General features: G+C 35.8%; 1 protein-coding gene across 23 annotated transcripts; it reads right to left on the bottom strand.

Moving 5' to 3' along the window:
- Positions 1-10,908: 10,908 nt before the first annotated feature.
- Positions 10,909-21,196, bottom strand: LOC18440919 (GATA transcription factor 26). Of its 23 annotated transcripts, none has more exons than XM_088874527.1 (9): positions 20,989-21,196; positions 20,131-20,232; positions 15,586-15,954; positions 13,403-13,805; positions 13,223-13,274; positions 12,728-12,831; positions 12,407-12,644; positions 12,139-12,301; positions 10,909-11,402 (listed from the first exon to the last, which is right to left on the bottom strand). In XM_088874527.1, exons 2-9 carry the CDS (start codon positions 20,168-20,170, stop codon positions 11,101-11,103), a joined length of 1,671 nt encoding a protein of 556 aa, XP_088730653.1. In that variant the 5' UTR covers positions 20,171-20,232; positions 20,989-21,196; the 3' UTR covers positions 10,909-11,100. The 23 variants fall into 23 exon arrangements, 14 of the variants coding, with proteins under 14 accessions (XP_088730653.1, XP_088730664.1, XP_088730660.1 ...); XM_088874538.1 differs by having other exon boundaries at positions 12,214-12,301; XM_088874534.1 differs by having other exon boundaries at positions 12,139-12,298.
- Between the last annotated feature and the right edge of the window lie 302 nt (positions 21,197-21,498).

The raw sequence follows: 21,498 nt of genomic DNA, 5'->3' as shown, positions 1-21,498 counted from the left end.
TCCACTCTAACCAAACCTTTGTACACAGCAAAACTCTCTCTCTCTCTCTGCTCTCTACATGTATATACACTATTCAAGGATAAATCTGGCGGTCAAACCGGTTATCGCTCGTTTATATCGGAACTGGCCGACGTCGTTTTTTTATCGGTTTTGATAACTGACGAGGTATTTATTAATATATATATATATATATAGTCCCAAAAACATATATTTTATTTGTACTGTATTTTTTAATATTTTCATCGTTATGATAAAAATTGAAAATTATTTTGTTCATTAACACTTTTTTTACATTTTTCAGTTTTTTTAAAAAAATTCAAAAATACCTTTAAACACATATTGATTTTTTAAAATCCATTTTTTTATTAATTTTTATCTTTATTTGTATGTATTTTGTTTAATCATTCTTCAAATATGTTTTTTATATTTTATTAGATTTTTTTTTTTTTGTATTTTTTAACGCTATTTTACTACCGAGAACTTATCCAATTAGGACGGTTGAACCGCCTAATTTACCTATTATACCCATTGAACCACTTTTGAACTCATTCCGATTCGATTTTTCTTGCACTGATACGGTGCTACCTGTCAAAATTATGATGCAACAACACTTCTCTCTCTCTCTCTAAAGATGACTATGTTGCTAGTGTAAAGTGGTAAACAAGTTGTGGCATGTGCTACTAAACATGAACAACAAAGATGAATTTCGATGACATGAAGTGACACATGGTGTTCTCCAAAATAGTAGGACAAAAGGGACATTTTCTATTTTGCCTTGTTGAGATTCGAATAATATTGTTTATCGTCAGCAAAGGACAATAACAGTGTATGAACACTCGAAAAAAGGACAGCAACATTTTGTGTAGGAAAATTGTCTCATGAGTTGGGGGACGCATTTATTAAGAAAAATAATTAAACAGGCGACTTGATTGAAAATGGTAGAGAGAAAAACATAAATATAAAGAGAGGAATATTGTTCCCGATTTTATGGATAATTGGAGAGATGGGTAAATGGCTTCAAGATTTGTCCATATTTTTAACAGGTTAGTGACCTTTTTTTTATAAGCATTATAACTTATCCCTTCGTCACATATGACAAGTTTTACATTCGATAGATATAATTTTTTTTTGTCCATATCAATAACTAAGCCTTCTTTTTTCATTCTCTCTTTTACCCTAAAGAAAACGTTTTTCTTTAATATGACCGTTAGAGCAATAGTGATAGGTGGTTCAAAAAAGGAGAATAATATTTACCAAAAAAAAAATAGTCAAAAAGCATGCATTTTAAAAATAGATGCAAGTGAGTGATTCATCTAAAAATAGTTAAAACTAACTGTCTAAATGTTTACTTTATAAAACTATTATTTTAATATTTAAATTCTTTTTATCTTCATGATCTCGATGTTAGAGATTTTATATCCTTAAAAATTGGGTCCAAAAAACCATCTCAAAAATAGATTTTTATAAGGGGACTCATAAACACCGTGTCTTTTTGTGTAGGACAGAGAGATAAAGAGATGGGAGATTGGGCTTGTTTGATGTATTCTTATCTTTTTTTAATAAAACTAGTCGTGATATGGAATGATCTTTTATTTTGGCCGTGTCCCTCTACAATTATCTAAGATAAATTTATAAGCAGATTTATATAAGTTTATCTTTTTTAAGGTTATTTTTACTTTATTTAAAGTAATTTACTAAAAATCACATATTTTAAGTTAAAATAATTAAAAATAGATGAAAATCACCAATTCAATAAGTAAATAATCTCATATATATACACTTTTGGGGTAATTCAGTGTAAGAATCAAACTTAATATGGAGTGTTCCAATCTTGAACAACTACCCACTCAACTCCAAGCACGATTCCTGATAATCTTTATAATATTAAGTATGTATCAAATAGCAAAACAAAATAAAAGTAATAAGTATGTATCAAATAGTTAAAGAAAATAAGATTATTGAGTATGTATCAAATAGCTAAACAAAATAAAATTAGGTAGAATATATTAACTTTAGATAGTATAATCTATGATGATAGGATGAGCTATCATCCAAACACATTTCTATATTACTCCAATATACATGTTTTGTGGTACTCCATGGCACCCACGGCCCATTCCGCCTAATTGATGATCCGGATTAACCATAGTGGGACCCAATGGCACATTTACCCAAAAACAAATTGATCTCCATTTGTTGGTTTATACCTTTATGGAATAAGCATATTCTTTAGATATAATACAAGAGTAATGACACTATAAGACCCTTCCACATCCATATGAGAAAGACCCCAAAAGATCACCATTAAATTTTGACACAGATCTTTAGAAAAGTTATCACATGGTGTGGGACTTGACTGAATGAGTTTATTGATAACTTTTTTAGAGATCTGTGTCAAAACTTAATAGTGATCTTTTGAAATCCTACTCACATGGCTGTGAGATGATATCTTAATATCACTACTCATAATACAAACATAGTACTCCTAGGCATATTCGAGATGACTCTATATTCATAAGGAACCCTACCCTATAGTTCTTACCCCACATTCCTTAGACATACTTCAAACATACTACTCCTAGGCATATTCCTACGATTCTATGCTCATTAAGGAACTGTACCCTATAGGTCTTAGGTGTATAATATTCGGGTACTCTTACAATATCTAAGGGTGGCAATGGGTTGGGCTGGGATTTACCGGTTAGGCTTGCCCAGCTGGGCCAAAAACAAATAAAAACAAAATAAAATAAAAAATAAAAAAAGAAAAGAGGATCTGGCCCGGCCTGGCGTATCCCCGTCAGCACTGGCCCTCGGGCCAGTTTGCGGCCCAAGCCATAATTTTTTAGGGCCAGACCTTGACGGGACTGGAGTATTTATATGCTTTCAGGGGCAATGGTTGTTTGTATAAAAAACTACGCTGCTATAAAAGCGGTACTCGTTGCTCACTATACTACAATAAACATAGATGGTAGTGTTGAGTTTTACTAACCTATTTCATAGGCTCCAACGTGCTTTGTTTGGATGACAATTAAAAAAAAAAAATTCTACAATTAATAGACTCTATATGATATGGTATTTGATTATTCAATCTTTTTGGCAATTTCTATCTATTTTTTAACTATTCTTAGCAAAAAAAAAAATGTGATTTTCAGCAAAATATTTTGAATAAAATAAAAATAATTTTTTAAAAATTTAAATGTAAAAATACATATAAGTTAATATTGAATTACTCGATATGGACACTACCAAACAACAAATTATTTTTATTGAAAAAGTTAATTAAACATGACCTCAAGGGAGCAGCTGATCATAATGGGGTGATAAAGGATACACTTGAAATTTTTCTTCTACGCAGGGGCTAATTTATTGGAAATTTCCCATGTAAAAAAATAAAGTATAGAGAGGTACGCCTGAAATTAACTTTACTGGGAAGTACAATTTTTCACTGCCTTCAGATATTTGACGATTGTGAGGGTATTTTCGAGATTTTTCTCACGTGAACATACTTTTTGGAGGGATGGTGGGGCCAAACGTATCAGAGATATATTGTGTGTGGATCAAGTTCCTATAAGGCCTAATCTTTATGAAAGCAAAATAAAGCCTCACCTCATATCTTCGTCGACAAAATACTTTCAGCAGCAAATATCTTTAAGATTGCACATGGATCATATCTTTAAGATTGTACTAAGATGAATTTTCAACATGGACAATAAAATTTGATATTTATAAAAAGTACATATATTGTGGAACTGTGAAATGGACGATCTAAATAATTTGTTGTAAAAAAATTATTATTTTTTGGATCTTGAAATTGTATTTTTTTTTTTTTTGGCAACCATAATATTCAAGCCGAGATGTATATAAAATTTTCCCAATACTTGAATTGCATTTTTTTTATGGATTATAATTTTTTCAATACTTGAATTGTAATTTTTGATGAATTATGAGCTGAGGATTTTACTTATTTTGATAGAGCTGCAGCTCTATCAAACATTTTCGAGGGTTTCGAATCTTGAGTGCTATATTATGCTCTTGCAAGAGCGTATTGTATAAGTACTCCCTCGAGAGGAAGATTGAATTTGGATTTTTTTTTGTTTTATATATGTAATATTGGGAATCACTTCAACGCTAAGTTTTTATTTAAAAGAAATTAGATTTTGAGTTATCTAACAAATAAATTTCACGACCCAAAATTGAATTGATATTCGTTAGGTATTTGGATATTTGTTTTTGCAAGTACATAGAAAGTGCCATATGGATCTATTTTTAAGGAAATGTATACAAAAAGAGTATTTATCTTTAATACAATGAAGCCACAATCAATCTCGTCTATCAGATTTCAAATTACATAGTTGCAAGTATATTATTGACTAGACTTAAACTTCACTAAAAAAAAAAATTCGAACTCTGTGACATCCCTAAACCATCAAATTTAACATCTAAGGGCAGAAACAATTGTGACCTCCTTGTAGAGAAGATACAAGGTCTCCTAACTTAAAATTCCTACTTCTTTTTTTTATTATTGATGTTAGTTTATGAGTTAAAAACCTTATATCCTCAAATTTTGAGGTTCTAGATTGCATACTATAATAGTGAATAAGCCGACACTCTGCTCTCATCGGAGTACAAAAATCTTTTAACTCGAATCTTTTTGGACCATTTGATTTGACAATGCCAAGATCTAAAACTTCAATTTCAAAAGTTTCAATTTTCAAACCGAATCCCCGAGTGTGGTAAGGCATGAAGAATAATAATAAATGTATTGCAATTATTTGTCAAAAATCCACCCGAATCTCTCATCCTCTCTTCTTTTGTTCCCTTTCTTTTCCTATTTCTTTCTGAATGTTGACTAATAAGTTTCATTGAAATTTGAAAAAATGGAAAGCGTTACGAGACAAAGAAAAAGCAGCACAAAGGTGACGAATCTCTACTGTTTCCCTCGTTAAATTCCACAAGGTTGCAGACGACCTTGATATGTCCAAATGGTAAAACCAATGATGACCCTAATATCCCCCCCCCACAACAATTCACTCCTATCACTCCCATTACTAGGGGGTGGTAGCCATTTTGATGTTATGACAAAACAGATCCGATCAAATCCAAAAAAATTATTTTATATTTATAAAATAATATATAATAAAAAATACTTATATATATATATATAATAATATATAATATTTGAATAATTGGGTCAGATTTGGATAGGATCTAGCTTTGGATCTCCATGTACCTGGATCTGATCCAAATTACTATTTGGATCCGAATTTTGGATTCGAAACCAACCGGTTAGATCAGAATATTGAATCCATATCCAATCGGGATATGATCCGAAATTCGGGTTTCAGATCTATCAAACCATTTTTCTTGAATAAGAGATTTTGAACTTTAGGAAAAGAGTTCTACTCTATATTGTTCATCGCTTTACCACGACTTTCTTCATTTATTTTAAACTAATTTAGGCCTCCATAAAACAAGGGAAAATTTTTAACGAATTCTTAAAAATGTCATAATTATAACACTTATTTGTAACAAAATTTTTAATATGTAAATTATGAATAATCCTTGTTTCAAAAATAATTAATGACTATCAAAAATAAGATATTTGAATTTTTAGAAAAGACATGGGATTGAAGTCCTATTTCTCTACCCTTTTGAGAGAGAGAATCTTGAGCATGATTCATATAGATTTATTGAATGTGCATAAATTTGAGTTTTCTTCTCAAAGTTCATTGACAATTTCTTTTCTCATAATGTTTGGGACTTTCATTTTTCTCTGGATAAATTGAAGTTTTGTTTCTCATTAAAATTAGTCGTTTCTCATAAAAAATTGTAGGATTTAAGGTTTTTCCTCAATGAATTTATAGGTCTCTGCTTTTTCTTGGTAATTTGTTGATGTTATTTTTCTCAATTTAAGCTTTTCTTCCAAAGAAAATTTGGTGATTCCATTTTTTTCTTGTTAAATTTAGGAGTTTCTGTTTCTTTTCTTAGTAATTGGAAGCTTGTTTTTGAAGAAACCTCAAGTTTTACAAATGGGTGAGGTTTGTATAGAACCGAGGCTCTAAACAATCAGAGTAGAGCCCACATTCATATAGTGTCAAGAAATATGGTTTCAATGTTGAAAATCTTTGTGATAGTCTTTAAATATAATTTCATTTCTAATTATAAAAATTTAAAGCTTCAAAAATAGTGTAGATCGAGCAATTTATGATAACTTGAAAATCTTGAAAATTGACGGTCCAAAAATGCATTACAAGATGCATGATTCCCAAAATTTGAAATCCATTTTTTTCTCATGTCCATGCATCTTGATGTTGAGATGATCAATTTGAGGATATTTGGGCATCAAAACAACCTCTTCTAGTGAAATTTTTGAGGTGCGCTCTAGTTTGATTGTTTAAACTTTAAAGCCTCGGCTCTATATAAACTTTTTTCTTTAAAAATAGGTGAGTCATCCTGGAGTTTCATTCAAAATTTGTCTCCAAAACCCCTTTTTAAAACCACCAAGAAGTAGGAAATAAAATGGTTTGTAATTTCCTCCAAATACTATCCGAATGTAGATTTTTTTTTTCTCTTTCCGAATATTGAGTCCAGATCATAAAAGAAACCTAAATTTTGAGTCAAGCCCAGGAGTCAAAAAGAGCCTTCAGATAGAGATTTTAGGAAAATTAGAGGATTTAATTATGCTCCGTGTTGTAAGGTGTGAAGATTTTTACTCAATTCAGTTTGGGTTCCACTTTAATGGTCGAGGGAGATTAACAAAATGCCATCAGATAGTGTCCAAAGGAGCAGACAGTACCATGGAAACTTAGAACCATATTGATGTAAATAGTTGATTTGTGTGCTCTACTGAATGTTGCCTTTGTACATGTTTGCAAAGGAAAAGAGCTGGGGTGACTAGTGCTCGACGAATTGCAATGCTACGTCCTAGGCCCTCTCCCCACTGATTCACCCGAAAAAAAAAAAAAAAAAAAAAGCAAATGGCAAAGCTGATAGACTTGCGAAACAGGGGATACTTTTGTGAGAGCTACGGGTTACTCACTGGTCCTTGTGATGCTGTCTTACTTTCTTATCTTTGAATAGATTTGAAGTTGAATGAAAGTTCATAATCTTTGTCAAAAGAAAAAAGAGAACTAAAAATCAAAACGATCAAGGAAAGTTTCATCAATTTCTGTGGATTTCAAACTTTAAGGCTCATTTTTTTATTTTTTCTTAAGAACACTTGGATTTTCAAAAATAATTCTATATTTGGTATATATTATGCTAGACTTAGTTGTCGTTTTTGGTTTAGAGAGAATTAGAATTTTTTTTATCATTTCAGTGCTGATTTATGTAGGTTTCGATTTTCTATAATATTTCTATAAATTTCCACATTTTTTCCTATTTCTTGAAAACTACATGATTTTTTTTCTATGTATGGAATTTTAAGTCTAGATCTATTTGATGATCAACGACTAGATTGGGTATTTTTTTTCGTTGACTTAAAAACGTTTTTGACGAATATGTACTTTTGCTTTGAGAAATCAAGGAAAAATCAATTGTTACATTTTAATTTTGGGATTTTGTAACGACAGTTCTTTTGTTATCACAAATATTATTTGATGATTTTCCTAGGATTTTGTGGAATTATTGATCTCCAGCATTTGTTTAGTCTATATTCAATATGTTTTTATTTTATTTTCTATGTGATGATTTTTGCACTATTACTAGTCTCCTTATATTATTTAGCAATTTTCACAAACTTTCTAAAATTTTAAGAAATTTTTTGTTCAAATTTCTAATCCTTAGGAAGAGTAGGTAATCATCATCATCATCGAGAGGATTTTCCATGTTTGGCCCTTCAACATAGCCAACTGCCAAATTATGCATTGATGGTCGGTAGGGCCCAGAGTAGGGCCCCCAACTAAATGTGAGCACAAAGAATGCTTACATGGGGAAATGGTAGAGGTGGGGGAGATTATTATTGAGTTTATGCAGACATGATCGATGATGGGGAATGTCGATCATGTCGGACGGTTGGAGTGCATCATTTCTCATCCTTTTAGTCTTGGTACCAGTTGGAACCTCTCTTAATTGTTACTTGTAAAGCACCTCTCTTAATTGTTACTTGTCATATTTTTGCACCTTACTTATAGATCATAGTGATGCAGGTGCTCTGTCCAACTTGTCTGCTATGGGGTGTAAACAAAACTAGAGTATATTTCAATAGATGCATACCCTTAAGAGAAATAGGCTGACTTTAGATCGGCTACACAAGCTGGTTTACGTGCATTACAATTTGAAGTTGAGGTGAGAATTACTCACTATTGCATATTTATAAAGGATTTAGTCGAGGTACGGGTAGTGGAAGAGGAGGAGACAATTCTTATTAAGAAGACATTTCTAGCTGCGATTGGTAAGGAAAGAGATGAATATGAAGGGTGGAGGATGACATGAGCTATCAGGAGGAGGCCACAACATGAGGAGCTAGATGTAGATGTGCAAGTTCCTGCAGAGGGAGTTGGGAGAGGAAATCAGGTATAAAATGAATGGTGATTCGGTTGATTCGAAGGCCACCAAATCCCAGCCGGATGTATGAGCTCGCACAGGGGTGGATGAGCCTCAACCTTAGCAATAGCAGGCCGCATGAGTATTTCAGTTTAAGGAGGAGAGTTTACAACACCAGTTTCTTAGATGAACCAATGGGAGGTAGGCATCTATAGTCAGCCTAGTTCTCAAGATCTCGAACATGCAGACTCATTCCTGGAGATCGCTCAACAGTATAGCACCGGTCGATACACAATGGCAGGGATGACATGTATGAGTCATCTCACTGTTTATTTTGGTTCATGATTAGATGTTTTGACCTATTTACTGATAATTGGGATATTCGATTATTGCTGTGGATATTTCTGATTTACTACATTTTTATTTTGTAACTGAATAATTACCACAAAAAATATTTTATGTGGTTTTTTTTTTATTTTTCATTTATTTATGGCCAAATCGAATCGATCCAAACGACCAAGAAGCTGATTGGTACAGGCGGACCCATCCAATTTGGTAAATCAAATGAAACAAAGAAAACAATGACTTACAGTGGAAAACCATATAATGACAGTCAAAGATAGATAACTCATGATATTCCCCCCCATAAACAGAGAATCTCTCTAAGCCCTCTCTCTCTTCCCAAATCTCTCTCCATATTAAGTAAAATCCATACCGTAATAGAATCTCCTCATCTACACCAAAATTTAACTCATGAAATTTCTTCTATAATCTCTCTCCTCATATAAATCATTCAATCTATTTGAACTAAATTAGCATGAGATATATCAACCCCAAATAAATCAGCAAAGACATACGCGTGTTACCCGTTAACTTGTCCCTCAAGCCTCAACAAGGTTCCCACCCTATGCTCTCTACTAATAGCTTTCTTTTCTAAATGACCAACACGTGTCAGACCCTTAATCGTTGTCTAATATTTGAGATAGCAATAATTACAATACTAAAGTGGTAAAAATACATGAAAAAAAAAATACCAAAAGTATTCCTTAAAACTTATGAATTAGAGATCAAGCTTTTATTAGAGTCTATGACCATCAAACCTATATCCAAAATATTTACTCCACAATCCAGATATAGATAAGTATTTATTAAAGTTGAAAATGAGAAATCTTTAGTAGGAAGTAGAAACAGTTATTCAACACCACGACCCATACTAAATATAGATCCCTAACCCTAAATATATGCTGGCAATGAGTAATCTCGTAGCAGGAACAATTGCTCAACTCCACCAGCCATGGTTAGCATAGACTACATATGTTAGGAATGAGTAACTAAATAATGTACTCGTACCATGCATAGTTCAGGTTCCTTTTGGTAAATGAGGATATTGGATGCTGGGTTTGAGTGCCATGTTCATACACATACCAAGTATGGAATATTTTCACTGTACATTAAGAGCCCTTGCTGACCCATTAACACATTAATCAAGTACTTGCATACTACTATGCTTTAATGTTTACACACAAATCTAGTTCAAAGCCCGAATTTGGGTAGCAATAGACGCACGCTTTATGCACTAATATCTGAATTTTTCATTTGTCTTCCTCAAATACATAAAGCAGATAGAAAACAACAGATAATCTCATTACTAATATTCTTTACTGAATTTTCATCACCACTTGCTCACCGTTGATGCAGGAAGTCTGCAAACAACAATGCAATATAGTAAAACCTAACAATTTTCATATCAATCATCTTCAGATTGAACTACCATTATGACAAAACAAATATGCATCAAATAACTTACGGTATAAAGAGAAATACTCATCAAATACAATATCAAAGTATAGAGAACTTTTTAACTTTCGCTTGGCATCAGCAATGTTAATGTCCCATGCCTCGAGCTTTAACTTCAAAGCATTTACAGAATTGAATCTCAGCACAGCTTCCACCAACAAATTAAATAATCGGCATCATACATACAAAGTTTATGAACAACCAATGCACCTCAAAGCCCAAATATTAAGAAGAAAAAAAATGCCCTATTCACGACACAGCTTGGCTCCATGCCATTGGCAATATGCCTCAACAGTCACCATCACATAGTTAGGGAACCCTGGAAGTTTTCCTTGTTTTCTGTCATTGTTTCTAAGCATAAAATGGCATTACAACGGGTAACAAAAAAGTAAAAAAGAAAACAGAGAGACATAGACCTTAAGTAACTTTACAAAAAGACCAGGGTAAAATTTGATTTTGTATCACTTGTGTACAAAAAGAAGTAAATCACCATAAGATACATCAATATTCAGAAGCGAGAACCTTGATGAGAAAGCTGCTTATGACCCACAACCAAAATCAATGACCCACTCATAGCCCAACGAAAATTATCAACTACAAATCACTGAAATCTTATGACACAGAAAATCATCACCAAAGGATTCTGGCATTCAATTGTATAATCACTTGAAGACCATGATTACAAAGTTGGAATTCTATTCAAACTGAGTACCCTTCAATGTGTCTAAAATCTAAATTGGAGACTAACAGGAGATGGAAAATTGCATACATACTTTGCACAGAGCACAAATATTTTTTAGGGATGGCAGCCTGTAGCCATCATCTTGTAGGGCTTGTATTCCACTCTAGTTTGGGTAAGAGTTCTGCCTGAGGAAATGAATTGTTTGAAGGAACATCAAACAGTAACACTGAATCTGAGGCTTCATCAACGGCATCAAATTCAGGTGAAAGCCAATGTTCGCAATCAGAGAGAGGGGATTCCTTGGAGATACTATTCCCTGTGTTTATGCTCCCTTGATGTGTTTCCTCCCTTTGATAATTCTTCCAAGGCGTAGAGGCACACAATTGAGTACTTTCTCGAACCCCAGAATTTGTGGCGATCTTGCTCTGGCTTTTTGTACCTGCAGTGTGAAAATAGATCAAGCTTAGGAGGATTTCATGTGGAAGAACGCCTCAAAATTCCTTTCACCACTAACACAAAATATTTTCTAAAAAGCAGAAGGAAAATATTAAGGTACACTGCAACCCAGTCGACTAACAAAAATCACTGTCAATTGGGGTCATCACTGTCCAACCAAATGAAGATGGCAGTGTCTGTCTCCATCAACATCCATTTTATTGGACAGATTATGGGCCATGGTCAATTGGAATATAAAATGCTTCCCCAAGTAACAGCGGCCATAAAATATGCACGAATTATAGCATCAGTATTGATCTAGATGTTTAATTAATCTAGATTCCCATGAGTTACCAATATATATTGAGTCAACAGCATGATATATTTGCTAGTGTACAATCTATCATGGGCCTTTCTCCTCAGAAAGTTTGTTTCTTGAGGAACCTTGAATGATATAAGATACTCATTATTTTAGATCAAGATTGATAGTCTGGAAACTAAGCTATAACCGAATTGACTGGAAACCTACTATCCATTGAATTCTCACCATCCAATGAAATGATGGCTGGTGATGGAGAGAAAGTGGGACCCACCATTGGGGCCATGTTCTCTAAGTGCCGGTCCCACTATCTCCATCACTGTCCATCTACTTGGGGAGTGATGAAGCCAATGCACTTACCTAGAAAGACAACACCAAACAAGATCAATGTCTCAATGCAGATATATTAAGTGAAAAGTACCACAAATTGAATGACCAGGCGGTTGTCCAGAAGAGTTTATCAGCAGTTCATATCTGTCAGAACGTGCGATCTCACCTCTCAAGAAATTATCTTCCCCACCTAGACTGGAAGATTTAAGGTTGCCATCTCCATTCCTGTTTGGTATATTCATTACTTTTTTCTGCTAAAGGAAGAAAAACAAATTTATAAGAAAGCCCATTAACATTCACAGTCACAATCTTGCAGTGAATTTCCTATGTTACCCACACGATGAGAACAAGAAACTGACCTTTGCATTAACTTTACTACTTTCAAATTGCTTATGCTCAAATTGCTTATAGAGCAAAGAATATCCACTCATCCACCCACTTTTTGTCAACTCTGTAGTAAATAGAAGTTGCCGAAAAACCTTAAGTAACTGGTTGTTCCCACCAAATTCAGTGCCGCAGAACATGCCTTTCGATATGAGTCTCTGGAAATTCACTAATGCCCCTTCAAATTGTTCACTCCTGAACATGAGTTTCAAGCTGAAAATAAATAGACAATTATGAGGTCAGGATGGTGGGATTGAGAAAGTTGAAAAAGGGGGTATATTATGAACACTTTCAACCTTTCAGGAACATTGGATCTATCATCAGAAGACACCAATCTCATAAGCTGTGACTGTTCCTCTTCTGTCAAAAGCGTGCTAAATGTTTCATAGTTAAGGGAATCCTGCAATTTACTAATTCAATAATCACATAAACCATTCCTCAAGCATTGATAACATCAGGCACAAAAAGAAGTTAACATCAGTGCTTAAAAATCTCGTCCGACACGGGGATTCACCCGAGTCGGACCAGATAGGGAGGCTCGAAATTCAGGGACAATAAACCCCAGAATCGCCTGAGTTTCCCATTTTTCCAGTATTTTTCTAATTATTCTCGTTAGAACTTCCCAGTCTGACTCAGGACTCCCCAAGTGGGACAGGTAAGATAAGGGCTTGGGCCCCTGGAAAGTCAGAGCGCAAGTACAACTTTTTAAAAGCTGGTTAAACTACAAGTCTAAAGGCATACAGCAAGGAGAATCAGAATCAACAATGTTTAATATACAATATGCCTATTACCTTTATTTCGCTACATAGAGCCAGTGAAGTAGAACTGAGTAAAAACCTCTCCCTGTAAGACCAAAATTGCCAATGACATGATTAATTCCACAATCCACTATGCTGCAAGTTAAAGCAAAAGATAAACTGACATGGAATATATAGAGAAGCCAGTATATCCTCAAAATATGCTGTGCTTACATTGTAAGGTTACTTCTTCTAGCATCTGAATTATGTAAAATTCCCAAGTCACTTGTTTTCCTTCTATTTCCCATTTCATCATCATCCCTAATATTTACATATGAAGCATCAACTATATTACACCCTCTACTATCTGCCATAAGCGAACTTGCTTCTGAGTCATCATCCACTGTTTTGGAACGTGGGTGGCTCAAAACAGTGGTCCCAAGGCCTATCTCGGTTGACCCAAAATTAGAGTTGACCCCATATCCAAGATCGTCTTCAGATGAGCTCGATACAAAAGATATGTCACCATCATGTGAAGCTCCTTTGCTGAGCTTTTCCCCAAATGGGCGAGGACGGGATATGAAGGACCTCTTCTTTGAGGGAACAGGTGATTCCCATACAAAATTATGCATCGCAGCTGGAAGCAAAAGTAGCAAAGTATTAATGTCTCATAGGCAAGAAAGAATTAGTGGACAGGAAATGTTCTTTTTTGGAAAGTACACTACAAAGCAAGGGATGATGAAAATCATAGTCCATTTTGGTCACCTGTACATTGAAATGATGAGCAGCAAACAAGACCCACCAGGACAGGACAGGACCATAATTGGGATCTCACTCTCTCTCCATCATGGTCCATCATTTCATTGGACAGTGATGATCCCAATGGACAATGTTTATCCATTGTCCATTGGTTACAGTATCACTCTTCTCCACAAAAATAAAATGATGATACCTTATAATGGAAAAATAAGTCAGTACAAGTAAGCAAGATGATAAATAAACAACTAGAGTTTAGAATCTCCTTCTGAGGATCCGAGATCTATCGTGAACATGGAGGTAGGTAGGGGAAAACATTTACTAGTCAGTATTAAGAGCCAATGTCGATTTATGGATTTCAGAAGTGGACAGAGCAATGATGGTAAGGTATCTCAGAGATGTGATACTCCCAAACCAAATAAGCAGATCCCAGAGAGGTGTTGGGTCAAGAGGCGGTTTGAAGGGAAGGTATTTCAACAGAAAAGTCACAACTTCAGTAAGTCAACGCTTAGCGATATTAGTCTCTGTGTTCGATATTAGAAGATGAACAACTACAGCCTGGAAGACAGTCCTAGAGGTTAAAGTCTGGAAACAAAAAGATGGATTTATTTCATTTCAACTGCACTTCGTGCACTTTGTGCGGGAATGGGGTTGAGGTCGTTTGGTGGTAGCACCACTTGAGTCTCAACTACCAGTTTAGGTTTCCATTCCCATTGACACTTTCGAAAAAATCACTAATTATTTCTAAAAATGGGTAGGGTTAGAGGCCCATATTCCCCACTGATCTACCCAAAAAAAACTGCACTTTGTGAATGAGGTGTAGAGGGTGACCAAATATGGCACTAATAGAATGAGAGATGCCCGCTTTGGCCTGAAAAAAGATCCCCTTTGGAAATAAGCACTAGCTTCGTCGCTTAACTACTGCAGCTGAAGATAGCTAGATAAAGATCTATGTTCACAAAGGAGATAGGGCTATAACCAGATGCATTCTAGCTTTTCAGCCAGCCAAATATGCTGGTTAAACCAGTACGAGTAAAAATATACAGGCTCACAATATCACCATGGAGTCAACAATGCTAGCTACTGAAGCTGACATTGTGAAGCAATCTGAAAGCAGCGAACATAACCAGATACAAACCTATAGCCACAAGATATGACTAATCAAAAATAATATATGGTTAGTCGAATATTGCTTCTTTTTCTTTCTTCTTGCTTTGTACCTGCAAATGAATCCGCTAATTCGATGCTTTCTCTTCAACAAACCATCCATTTACAGACCACAACATTGAGGGGAATAGGCAACACTCAGCATCCTCAGGGTTAAAATGGAAAAAGATAAGCCGATCCCATTTTTAATTCAATTTTCCCCATTAAACCTCACCTCTCCATTCTTGTCCTATAACGGATGGTGGAGATGATTCCTTAACATTAATAAACGCTCGCAGACTTTTGACAGTGTTCCAGATTATGTCTCCTGTACATGGTAAGCCACCAAAGTTGAAGATTGGAACCCTGCACGTCCTCGTGCAGGACTTGATCTCTTATGGTCACTCCCCACTAGTATTTTTAAATTAGAGTACAAAATTTTAGCGACAGACACAATAAATCCCCACTTTCTTTTTATTCTGAAGCCTTAAGTAAACTTGGAAAGATTCGTTCACCTTTGTCTGAATAGTCCTTCTCAGGTATATACTTTCGTGGAAAGCAACCTTCTGAGTAAGTTATTCCAGAGACAGAGCTTGACCTTGTGCTGCCAGCTTCTTCACATCCGCTCACACGATCTCCAGTGGTCCTTGATGTGTTCATAAGGTCATCATCTACAAGAGATGAAGTCCTTTTCTTCTGCAATCTTTGGTCCTTAGCTTTCTCAGGTGCACTTTTTCCCTTTGGCAACCTATTATCAGATGGTGCAAATCCCCCTGAGTGCATTGGCATATAATTCGCAAGTGTTCCTTTGGTCCTCCATCGTGACCCACAGGCATTGCATAAAACCGGTTTGTCTGGAGGTCCATTGCGCCAAAGAGGTGTAGCTGAAATCATCAATTAGAAAGGTATTGGAAACTAATCAATTAGAAAGGTGTTTAGAACTAGCAATGTAGCAGAGTAGACAATAAGAAAACTAATTGCTTTTTATGGGTCATAAGAAGAACTACTAACACAAAGGGCAACAAAAAAGAGAAAATTGTTCATAAAGACTGCTCTTATGTAACCAACAAGAAACAAGTGATAAATGTGAATGAATTCATAGCTGCAGAAGGTATTAAATAAACAAAATATAAAACATAGGTCAGGCATTAAATTTTAATGTGTAAATGGACAAGCATGCATGTCATCCATATAAAACTAGAAAAGAAACATACCAACATGATACAAGAGCCCAATCTCAGGGGTATTCTTTAATATATGAATGGGCATATAAACCATCTCCACATATGCCATCTCACAAAATAGGTTACTCTCAATCAACTAGAAAGTTAAGAATGCTAAAAGCACATTGGCTATCATACTAACTGGCCAACCCCAATCATTTCTTCTACATAAGCACCACATACAGACCCACAAAGTGGTTCTGCGACAAAATGTTCAAATATCAAGGCTACAACATAGAAATTAGAAGCCTGCTCCCAATTTAAGGATATAGAGCGTATCACTTCCTACTTACCAGCCAATTCAGACATATTTCATAAAGAAATAGGCCAATATGAGGCATTGTCTTGCAGTGTCACTAATGACTATATGTACTAGCCATGAAGCACAAAGAACCAATCATCGCCAAACAATGGGCTATATCAATGTTGCAGGACACCCATAAAAATGCATTACCTGCAAAAGAGGTTGCCTGGTCCAGTCTGGAGGTCCCAAGATAATTATTAAAAAAAAAAAAGGAAGATCGTTATAAAGAAAGGATTCAAACTTCTATTTCCAAAATCTACAGATTCTCCAGCTGCTATATGTCACAACAGACATACTAGAGTAGAAATTACAGAATGTCAATTACATTGCAAAGAGAATAGAAAACCAAATGTCTTACATCTCCTTTACAACATTGCACAAAAATAAAATAACAACAATAATGAAAAATTAAGAGCATAATGCTAGTGATGACCCCCAATTACAATTTTAACCTCGATGACCCATCAAACAAAAGCGGACATACAAAATATTGCCTCCTCTACTTGACATGCTAGAAAAAAGAAATCAACCAAAAAACTATATTCATCATCTTCAAAAGCTTTTTGTGACATCATGATCTTTGCAAATTCAAAATACCCCAAAAAGAAACCAACATGCTCCTAAGCTACACCAAAGAACCCGTTTCCACTTTCCAGCCTTACTTCCAAGCCAACCTCAATGTATTTTAAAACTATTACCGTCCTTGACCAATGGCAAAGTTCTCCTTCAATCCCAAAGATTCATTTGTATGGAATGCCTAATGAAATTTGATTTAAACCCCTTTCTCCAAGTTCAAGTACTTCACCACAAACTGAATGAGTGCATCATTGTATTTCCCCTCTTTCATTCGACAAGTAAGATTATAACTAGGCCAACGTCCTTGTTACAGCCATCTTATAACGCAGTTCACAAATCACAAAAGGCTTTGATCTCACGGGTGAGACCATTATTAGCATAATTCTCTTGGAAATTGGACAACATTTCTACTCTTGCATTGCTGAATTGAGCCTTATGAGGCAAAAGAATTGCAAAAGAGCACCAAAAATGTCATTGGATGAAAGACATCACAACACACCAGTAAACCAGCCACAGAAAATAGATAGCCCTGTTTTGAGACTATTGCAAAACCACTTACCACAGTTGTAAGCGCAAAGTTTGCTCTCGTGAAGTCCAACAAAACACAATGGTATCATCCATACACTGAAGATGGATTACCCCATCCACATCTCTGAAAGATCAAAATCCTTAGATAAGCCCTGCCCCACAACGCAATTGACATCCGAACCACAGATTCTATCAAAATCATAAGCACGTCTCCTGTTCCATATTTTAATGACCATTCTTGGGAAGGCAACTACTGCAATGTATGCTGCCATCCCATTTCATAGTCGGTCATAAGACCAAATCCACTCGATTTGTAAAATGAGAAATTTCGACATGCACTAACATATGCCTATACTAAATACTGTCTTGTATACGTTCCTGTAATTGTTAACCATCGTGAATTTCTTTGTGAGCTCCAAAAACCCATTAAACTGACACATCTGATCAAAAACACCTTGACTAGAGGATACAAACTTACAATGATTCTAAGTCCTTGGGACAAAACAATCACCATTATCCTATTAAAAACTACCACCGTGAACAAAATAAATAACAAACACCTTGCTCACTAATCATAAGAGAAGCAAACTACTCCACTAGAGTTTCTAGGCACCAACAAAACTTCCAACCTCTACCAACTTCATTAGGGTTCTCTCTATCAGCACAACTCACCATAAATTTTCACAACCAAAATGACTTCAATGAATACTTATACCATTCAAAACACAACCATCACAATTAAATTGTAGACATCTATAAGAGGTAGTGAAGAACCTGAACTCACATTCTCTTTGCTGCACATTATGGCCATCTAGGATCCCAATCCATCTTCAGTTCCAAAAGTTAATGTCCTAAATAAGCCACCCACCTTATAGCCATCCACACTGTTTTGTCTCATCATTCCCATTATCTTCTACACATCCCTCCCTCAGAGAGACCTCTTATCTCTCTCTTGACCTTCCCTGCACGACTAAAGTAGATGAAGATGCATCTACCCATAATGCTGTTGATCATAATGCCTTCAATATTCCAACTCCCTCACTTTACTCCCAAGTTAAGCATTTCATGAGAATAGGTACCAAATGTACTCCCACTTTATTTGGAAATTCATATCAGACCACCAAAGTTCAAAACTCACCCCTTCAAAAACCACAAACAATAGCATCAATTGATATGGAGGCCCCTCCTTGTAGATGCCCATAGCCAGCTAGTCAACAAAGCAATCCTCGATGGACCCTAGCAGTCATGCTCAAGACATCAAAAAGAAAGAAGCCTCATTAACTGGGTATAGTGAGACTAAAATAGTAAAAAGAACAATCCATCCACGATCCATAACCAGCCATTCATCCAGCCTCGTCTTGAAGAACAAGATTCTGACCAAAACTTCAAGCAACTTGAGCATGTCCTCCGCCGAAAAATTTATGACTCGTGGTCAGATAACTACACCATCCCCCATAGTACCCCATGACAGGTTTGACAACTCTCTCCTTTTAAAACTTTCTTTGTCAATTTATGATAACACCTCGAGACAGTGTCGATTTCGACTTGTAATTTCTTATTGAAAAGATATCGAACCTGCCACTAGGAAAATATTTGCATAAATAGAATCATTACATGGAAGCCAATAATTCCCAGTAAGAAAGATATCAAGCAAACCTAGAGGATAGCTCATCCGCTTTCTTTTCTATATCGGTAATTCAACAAACATTTCCATGAAATGACAATTGAAAGAAGAAAAGTAACAGATTAAGGTAATTCAATAGGGATGTCCTCCGAATGGTTTGTGCACATGCGATAAATGAACCACAGGAATCCAAAAATTGACTGGTTTTTCGAATGCATAAGCTATCAAAACTTATTTAGGCAAGCCCCATGGAGAAGATAACTGACATACTATCATTCATTCGTGTTTAGAAAGAAATCATTCCCCAAATTCAACACTTATTTTCCAAATTTGCATGCAATTTGTGCTTGTTCATAGTTAAATGGCCTTCTTAGTTATCAAAGAAAATCACAAAATATTAAAATCACAAAATATTAGGCCAATAAAGAAAGAGTTTTATCACCATTGCCAATCTTTAGAAAACCAGCATTGGGCTTCATATATTTGAAGTGAGATTTCCCTTAGTGATTCCAATTGAAAAAAGGGGATCACATGACATGATCAAAATTGCCTATGACTATCTTTCTTGACTACAGACTGTTAAACATGGTCCTTGAAAAAGAATCACCACTAATTTACCATAACATAAACATCGAAACATTTCCAAGAATGCAATACCACACTTTGCACCAGTTCCATTCAAAACGTATCCATCTTTCTCCCTTTTGGTATTAATGTCGTGAAATGGAAGCATAAACAGAACATAGAGAGGGAAAGAGAAGGGAGAGAACCTAGAGAGAGAGAGAGAGGGTAAAGAAAAACTCACTTAAGATACCGCAATGGCAGCACGGTCCCTGCTTGCCCATTGAAGCCTTGTGTGGTTTTTCTTTGGTATTATTATTAGAGCCTAAGAGAGAGGCTTCAATATCTGGAGAGACAAAACCAACTGTAAATGGAGGGGAAAGAGAAAGCAGAGCACACAAATGAATAGGGAGCTTAGTTACAGGTAACTCATGACTACAAAGCTCAAGCAAACTTTCAGGAGATGCCAAAAGGTAGAGAGAGAGAGAGAGAGAGAGTTGAGGGCAAATGCGGGTGTACAAGCTATTTGTGAATATGTAAGCAAACAGAGGGAGAAGGGTAACACGAGAGAGAAAGTTCTTAGAGAGAGAAAAGAGACGAGGGGGAACGAGGGTAGGGGTGGCGACGGTGTGAGGATTAATAAGTGTCGACGAATAAGGAGAGAGAGAGAGAGAGAGAGAGGAGAGGAGAGAGAAAAGGTCGAAAGGGTGAACGCAGGGCGTGCGGCGATTTGATACAGGCGAGGTGGAGGTGGAGGTGGGGGCGGGGGCGGGGACGGGGGCAGGGGTGGGGTGGGATGGCCTCGAAGAATGTGGCGGACGAGAAGCTCTCAATCCTCAAATTAAACCCTCCCTCCAACTCTCTCTCTCTCTCTCTTCACCCAATCTTTCCCTTTCTCTCTCTTCCCTTTCTCTCTCTCTTCCCTTTCTCTCTTTTGTTTGCTCTTAAATTATGGCAAGGGTTCACCGCACCACTACACAACGCCTCTCCCACTTAAGACCTCCCGCTCCTCTTTTTTCGTTCATACCTCTCTCTCTCTCTCTCTCTCTCTCTCTCTCTAACTGATTAGAAAATGCCTCTTTTCTCTTGTCCAATTCCTTACCTTTCTCTTTCAACAACAATCATACACCACCTCTCTCCTCTCTCACGTGCTATTCTTTTGCTGTTTTTTTTGTTGGATGCATCCCCGTTTCCTCTCTTTCTCGTAGAATCCCCTCCCCACCCTTGTCCCCCCTTCCATTATCTTATCAACTTTAAGTCTTTGTAATACCCTTGTAAACTCACACACTCTCTCTCTCTTTATGTGGAACATATGTGCATTCACTTGCTTAAATATATACTAAGACGTGGGAAAGGGTTAGCCTCGTGGTGGTATCGCCTCACATCTTAATTATCACGTTGTGATTTTCATTCCCACTTGTTAATACTATCCATTAATACTTTCCAAAAGCTAGTTCCTAATCTACTTAAAAAATGGGTAGGGGCTTAAGGGCTTGTCTTTCCCACTAAATTATCCAATATATACTTAGAAGTGTAGAATAATATTGTTTATTTTTTAGATAAAAATGGCCACATGCATTATTAGCCGTTAGACATGAAACTTGACAGCTGA

The sequence above is a fragment of the Amborella trichopoda genome, chromosome 1, assembly GCF_054954075.1.
Source record: "Amborella trichopoda isolate Santa Cruz 75 chromosome 1, AtrichopodaSantaCruz75HAP2 v2.0, whole genome shotgun sequence".
NCBI lineage: Eukaryota > Viridiplantae > Streptophyta > Magnoliopsida > Amborellales > Amborellaceae > Amborella > Amborella trichopoda.
Note: the sequence above shows the minus strand (reverse complement) of the source record. Positions and strands in the feature narration are given on the sequence as shown.

Coding starts and splice junctions, on each gene's coding strand:
- LOC18440919 (XM_088874527.1), bottom strand. CDS start 20,170: ATGGGCAAGCAGGGACCGTGCTGCCATTGCGGTATCTTAA. Junction 15,955..20,130: donor CTGCCATTGCGGTATCTTAA/GTGAGTTTTTCT, acceptor TGATGATTTCAG/CTACACCTCTTTGGCGCAAT. Junction 13,275..13,402: donor AGAAGAAGTAACCTTACAAT/GTAAGCACAGCA, acceptor TTGGTCTTACAG/GGAGAGGTTTTTACTCAGTT.